Source organism: Papaver somniferum, chromosome 3, assembly GCF_003573695.1.
Source record: "Papaver somniferum cultivar HN1 chromosome 3, ASM357369v1, whole genome shotgun sequence".
NCBI classification, from domain to species: Eukaryota; Viridiplantae; Streptophyta; class Magnoliopsida; order Ranunculales; family Papaveraceae; genus Papaver; species Papaver somniferum.
In genome coordinates this window covers 135,493,427-135,500,928 of record NC_039360.1, presented here as the reverse complement: position 1 = coordinate 135,500,928, position 7,502 = coordinate 135,493,427, and the positions used below count along the sequence as shown (strand labels likewise).

The 7,502-nt window shown below is 36.3% G+C and overlaps 1 protein-coding gene across 1 annotated transcript; it reads right to left on the bottom strand.

Moving 5' to 3' along the window:
• Positions 1 to 4,287: 4,287 nt before the first annotated feature.
• LOC113360007 (protein MAINTENANCE OF MERISTEMS-like) lies at positions 4,288 to 5,937 on the bottom strand. The gene is made up of 3 exons (XM_026603561.1): positions 5,743 to 5,937; positions 4,555 to 5,292; positions 4,288 to 4,476 (listed from the first exon to the last, which is right to left on the bottom strand). Exons 1-3 carry the CDS (start codon positions 5,935 to 5,937, stop codon positions 4,288 to 4,290), a joined length of 1,122 nt encoding a protein of 373 aa, XP_026459346.1.
• Between the last annotated feature and the right edge of the window lie 1,565 nt (positions 5,938 to 7,502).

Sequence of the window (7,502 nt, the reverse complement as noted above, 5' to 3'; positions counted from 1 at the left end):
TGGGAAAGCGGCGATTCTATTAGGGTTTGCTTTCGTTTATTTTTTTATCTTCTTCAATTTATTTTGTGATTATGATTATGATGAACACAAAGATTATGAGTAACTAAACTCAATTATTGGTTATGGGATAAAAGTTGATTTCTCAAACATGATATTTAAATCAATGAATTAGTTTTGTCTCAAAACTTTATTGTTTATGTTTCATTGTTAATATTGTAATATGATTTGAATGCTAGTTTGGTTGAGTCCAGAATCAATTAAATTAGTCTTCATCTCTATTGCTAGATTAGGGTTATTATACGAAAAAGTGATAATTCCTGATTGCAAGTAGTATAGTGTCATTATTACTTGTAGTGATACATCTATTTAATTGCATATGAATCATAACCTTTGTTAAAACGAATTAGTGCTTTTACACGTTTGTTTGCATTGATTAGTCTTATTTTATAGAACTTATTGCTCTTTGGGAGTTAAACTTAATTGTGCTTTTACGCTTTAGGTTGCTTTCTAGGTAGATTTCACAATAGCATCTTTTAATGTTGTTTGTGATAAAATCGGGAAATAAACGGGATACTCTTGCGATCAAGATATCCTAGGACTTTTAGTAAATGAGAGATTAAATTATCAATTCTAGTCATTGATGAAAATACATGTTTGTGAATGATATTATCCCGTGACCAATATCTTCCTCTTATTGATTATTCCAATTATATTATTTGCTTTCAAATTATTTTATTGCTTTTGATTACTTTTATTGCTTTGTTTATTTAGATACAACAAAAATCCCCCCCTTTGGTTATTTAAGAATCTGAAAATTTGATAACAACAAAAGTCTCTCTGTGGGAACGAAATCTTTCTTATCACGTACTATATTTATATTTAGTTGAGTGAGAAATTAAATTATATTTGACGGGCTGACATCCGATCAGTAAAGTATCTAATACCAACCGTAATTGGTTCGATTTGGGGAAAAACCCAATCGTAATACCAGTTATGGTTGGTAGAAATTTTTCGATACGAACCGTAAGCCCAGTACGGTTGGATATGTCCTTCAGTGGTTACCAACCGTAACTCATCATGTGCATGGCAGTATTTACTGCACTCTTTACGGTTGGTAATGTGTAAATCGAGACCAACCGTAACAAAGTTACGGTTTGTCATCTGTGTTTTTTACCAACCGTATATTTGTCTGTATGTTTTCATTTTCATTTCACCCTATTTACGGTTTGTTACTGGGGGACCATTATCAACCATAGTTAAGTTACGGTTTCTTAATGATTTTAGTTACCAACCGTATCTCTGTTACGGTTTGTGTTTCCTGTGTCGTGTCCAACCGTAGATTTATATATGTTTTCGTTTTGTTGCCTTGTTTAGACTAATGTGGGTATATTGTTGTCCAGATCGTGGATGCACCTCCCCTAATGGATGAAAAACCTTTAGCAAATCAACTTTTCACCGAAGATTCTAGCTCTCACTATTTAACTGAGGAGACATGGGAGGAAAAAGATGATGCAAAGCATTGGGCTAGAGAACGAGGCAAGTTGATTATGTGTATCATAGTTTTTAATGTTACCACTAGTGAAAGTGTCTTTCAAATGGTTTGCGAGTGTAGTGGACAACATAGAAGTCACGTAAAAAAGAGTACCGTGCAGGTAGCAAAGGCAAATAGGAAGCAAACTACTTTCACTAAGAAGACCCGATTCCCCTTCAAGCTTCAATTTAAAAGGAACGCCGCAAAAAGGTGGTTTATGGAGAAAGTTGTACGCGGTAGTCATAACCACCCTATACCGGAGAGTTTGTTATCACATTCGTATGATGGTAACTAGTGAAGTACGGTTGGTAACTAGATTCAATCACCAACCGTAAGTAGCTCCAGATACAAATTTTATCTGCCATTTGCATTTACGGTTGGTCCCGATAATACAGTTACCAACCATAACTATCTTTAGAAACAAATTTTAACTGCCATTTGCACTTACGGTTGGTCTCGATAATCTAGTTACTAACCGTAACTGACCCTGACACCAAATACAAAGAAATTATAAGTAATTTAAAACCATTAAACCATGTTCGTTACTAAACCAACACTACAACCATCAAACCATTACAAATATAAATGACATTACAACTCATTCATTCATGCGACCTAAAAGGATACTAATATCCGGGTCTACGAGTGCGATAGAAGTCTTTAAAAATGTTGAAATGAGGTAAGTATTGAAAATTCGATCTTTTCCACCGCCTCCATTCTTTAATAGAGCTCTCTAAAACTTCAGCGTCAGTTTCACCCCTTAATCGTATTTCACCCATAATACGAACTAATGCCATAAATTCTTTAACGTTATCCCGAATAGTTCCATATCGAACATACAACATAATTTCATCGCGATTATTAGGGTTACCTGTTTCGGAACAAAAGTTTTCAAAAAGAGTTCTCAAATAACTTGTACTCACAAAAACACATCGACGTCGTTCTTCCCCTCTTTTTGGATAGCATAGAACAAAGTTGCGGAAAATACATAAATCTTCTTCCAAAGTGAATTCAGGGTTTAGAGCCATAATCTAGTTTAAGGTAAGATATGATTCATGTGGAAGTGTAACTTCTATCAAGGAGGATAAGTATATATTTATAACAAAAAAAAATAAAGTTGTTAGTGCAAGGACATTTCAATAACAGATCTATTATTTGAAAATAAAGTTGTTGAAGGTCTCAACGGCTATATTTTCAAGGACATGTCAGTGCAAACAATTTTTTTCTGCCAAAAGTTTAGTTACGGTTGGTAACTGTGAGCACCTCACGAACCGTAACTCTGGAGAAAACTGAATCCCAGAGTTACGATTCTTTAGCCGGGAAGATTACCAACCGTAAACCTGTCAAAACCAAAATATACAGAGTTACGGTTGGTAACTGTGACTCAACATGAACCTTAATCAAAGTTATAGGTTACAGAATGTTTTACGGTTGGTTAGGGTGAAAGAATTACGAACCGTAACTTAAGTTAGTAAAAAATGCTTGTTCCAGTCCGTGCTACGGTTCATAACAAAAAATAGTTACCAACCGTAATTGACTCTGTAACTCAAAATTTCAGACCAAAAATGTCACAAACAAACATACATAATTTTAAATCCATATCTAACACAAATAACTTCAAATTCATAGATAATATCCATAAGTTTAAATCCATAACTAGCACAAATAACTTCAAATTCATAGTTAATATCCATATGCTAAATTCCATAAGATAAAATTCATAATTAACACACAACTATTAGTTTGTCATAATATCCATAAGTCGAAATTCATAAGTAACCACACACAAATAACATAAATCCATAACTAACTATGGCGGCCACCACGACCCCTTTTGTTGGTGCTACCACCACAACGAGTTTTAGGACCATCACGACGACCACTGCGATTACCGCGACCACGACCACCTCATTGGCTAGTGCTCACACCGTGCACAACCTCTTCATCATTTGTCTCTTCGCTGCTAGATGAAGGTTGATGACGGATACTACCCTCACCTCCAAGAGAGTTTCTACTCCTCTTTAAGGCTCTTTCGTCCGTGACCAACCCCTCATACATTTCTGCCATGTTTGGATTATGCATGTTCCTTATTTGGTCTTGCAAGATCTTTTGTTCACGAGCTTTAAGCACACCATTACGACGGATGCATGAAGTCATGTTATTTGCCAAAGCTTGTCCTCGCTCTTTCTATTCACATATCAAAAAGAGTGTTAAGAGATTATTTCATAATAATCATTAATCTTAAAATCCGAAGTCATGAGGATAGAAAATTACGTACCGACATGAAATATAGCTTCTTCCAAGTCAAACCAAATAGACCTTTTTTCTCTTTAGTCTCGTCAACCGCCTTCCTTTGAGCCATGCCTCTTGAATATATGGCTGGGCTTCCAGATCATTATTGATCACATATGGATGACCAAAATGAGAATACCAACCCATGTAATCAGCAGTGGCTTCTTTCATGTTGTTACAAGGAATTGCCTCTCCCGCTGCGAGTTGGTATCTTTCTTCATGGAGGTTGTTCCAAGCATCAACCGTTGGAGTTGGCCTGTAGTTGAGCACAATGGTGGGGCCTTTTGTCTCGGATCCTCCCTTGGATAATTTGAAGTTTTCCTTTACAACCCTTTGTTGAATATGAGAAATTTGGCGTAGAGTTCGACGAGGATTGGTCATAACGTAACCTGTGGGATGATACAATGGTCCATTGTAACCTGCGGTCTCTATGAACCTACGAACATCAACTCCATTTTCAATCCTCAAATAAGGTCAAAGATAACATCTTCAACAGTGAAAACATCTATTTTCTTCCTCATTTGAATGAGCTTCTCCTCTTTGTTCCTTAGTTGTCTGCCAGTGAACTTGAACTTCTTTCCCGTAGGGCCATAATCATGTTCTTCCCACTCAGTAGGAGGTCTCAGGCTTGGAAAGTGGTCATAAACCCATGCCTAAAAAATAAATTAAGTATAAAAAATTGACACATGACTAAAAATATAACAAACAAAGAAAAATGTAACCAAACTTACCATTAAAAGCGCAATATTCCCGGCAATTTCAGTAGCTCCAACCCTAGAGGCCTTTCTTGGGATGTCAAGTAAATATGCAAAGGTTGAGGTGGCCCACGAATAGTTTTTGATGTTGTCCAAATTCTTCAACATTTGTAGGTAATGAACATTGACCCTATTTCCCGAGTTATCGGGAAAGAATACGGTCCCAAGAGAATACAACAAATACGCTATGGATGTACGCCTAACTGTTGTTTCATCCATCACCTGACTTGCCCTTTCCTTTGCTGATGTTCCTTCAAACTTATTCCTCAGATTCTTCAACAATAGCTTTTTGATGATTTTGGGTTTATGTGGTTCAACAGGGTCATAACCACCAGCCAACTGAAACTCCATCTCAGTTTCATCTTTCCCCCACCCAAGTGTTTCCTGAACAAGGATATAAAGGTCAGTCCAAGACATGTTGTTGTCGAAACCTTCAAACACAGATTTTCCTTCAACTTCAAGGTCAGTAATTTGATTCACATCGTCCGGTGTTATTGTCATGTCTTCAAATGGAAGATGAAACGTATCGGTTTCAACCCAATATCTTTCCCTGAAGGCAGAGACCACAACACTATCATACCCCGATTGCAAATGAAGAATTCCAGGCCCTAGTCCTGTACTAACCACTAGATTGCGAAGCGAAGCACATTCTTTACTTAATGGCCAATATTTACCCCTTTGACGCTTGAGCAATTTACCGCGTCTTGTGTGGTCCTAAGAAAACAAATATACAAAAATATATGCATATTATGGTGAACTTAAATAAACAAACAAAATGTATCAAAATAATGAATGTTTTAAGAAAAGTAACAAAACACATACCCTTGTTTGACAGACTTTTGCGGACCAGGAACCGGTGTAACCAAACAAGATTGAAGACTTATCTGGGGCCTCGCCCCAAGGTCTTTTATTCTTCTTTGCTGGCAACAACAAATCTTTGCCTTTAGGAATATGCATCCCTTTCGGTGCGGGCTCCTTTATAGGCTTCTTTTCTTTCTTTTTCCTTGGAGGTGCAGATACAACTACCTCTTTTCCCTTGGCATTTTCTACCTCTTCATCATTTTCTTCATCTTCCTTTTCTTCATCATTTTCTTCATCGGCCTCCTCTTCATCATTTTCTTCATCTTTCTCCTCTTCATCATTTTCTTCCTCTTCCTCCCCCACATCATCATCGGTTTCTTTAGATTCTTCTTCATCTTCATCATTATTAGTTTCTTCCTCCACAATTTCATTTTCGTTGCCTTCACGGTTAGTTTCGACTCCGACCTCTTCTTGATCATTATGTTTCACTCCTTCTAACTCAACTCCAGATTCAGCCACAGGTTGTTCCCTCAACTTAATTTCAAACTTATTCTTCATCTTCTTCTCATTCTTGTGGATACCTCTATTATTAACCCCTAAATGCTTGTCACCGCGAGGGGTGGACGTATGATCAATCGGGGTTAAGTCATTTACTCTCTTTTTCTTCCTACACAAGCATTACAATCGATTGATTTACTAAGGGTAAAACAAATAATATAGACAACAAAAAACAAAACAAAATAGGGAGCCTGCATAGTTACGCTTTGTAACCAATGAACAAAGACCAACCGTACCACTCATACGGTTGGTAAATAGTGAATCGATATCAACCGTACCAACGATACGGTTGGTAACTTATGTATCGAGATCAACCATAACTACACTAAGGTTGATATTTTATTTTAGTTTTCAACCGTAAGTTTTCTCTGGCCAAATCCTAACATACAGGATGTTCTATGGTTGGTAATGGATGTTCAGTTACAAGTCGTAACTAATATACGGTTCATAACATTGATAGAATTACAAATCGTAGAAACCAAATGAAAGTTACAGAACAATGTACGGTTCGTAACTGAAGACACGAGACCAACCGTAAGCCACTTACGGTTGCAAAAAAAAAAAACGTAACTGAACAATTTTTCTTAAATCAAGAACTTACAATTGGTATTTCAGTTATTACGAACCGTATCATCAACAAATACCATAGTTACGGTTGAAATTGGAGTAATTATCAATCGTAACTCACATACAATACACAATTTTCGGTTTCAATTTCGATCTAAAACCCTAATTTTTTGATACAAAACTAACTAAATCAACACAATAAACTAAACCCTAACTGGGTTTTTTGAAACATACCTCATAAAGGTCATTGTGGTTGATTTTGACGGTTGAGGAGTTTCAAATTGATGTTCTTGACCTAATGGAGGATTTGGTTCATTAGAACGGCTACAATCTTCGTCAACCTTCTTCTTTGGCATCTCTAATATAGTTTCAAATCAACGATTATCAATTTTTCAACTCGCCGATTAATCGAAGAGGACGATGAAAAATCAGTTTTAATGGTGGTGGAGAGGAGGAGAAGAGAAGATGAAGTAAAGTCGAAAAAAAATATATTTTGATTTTCAATTTCAATTGGGTTAATAATGGGGAAGGACAATTCAGTCTTTTCAACCAAAAAAGCAAGGGTAAATTAGTCCATTTGAGGTGAAAAGGGTAATCTAGTCAATTAATAACCCCCATAGGACACCCCCTAACCAATAATAGGGACATTGCTATCACCCTTGCCTCCCCTCTAATGGAACCACCCGCGCCCTTTAACAGGATTGCATGTAAAAGCCTTCTTACTCTACATGTATATTTTTTTGGTTTGTCCATGATACCCTAATCCTTTAGATTTTTTAATTTGTTGTACTAATGGAGTTGCAATTATCAAGTGATATGAATCAGGTAAATTTTTCTGGTACTAAAATCATGGAACAATCGAACATAAAGGAAAGTATCTCGAGAACATAATGAGTTTTGTTTGTTACAGAGATTAATGTTGATTCATGGTTGAGTTTATCTAGAAGGAAGAAATTCCATCGAGACCAAAGTAATAATATGAACCAAGTTTAGCATTT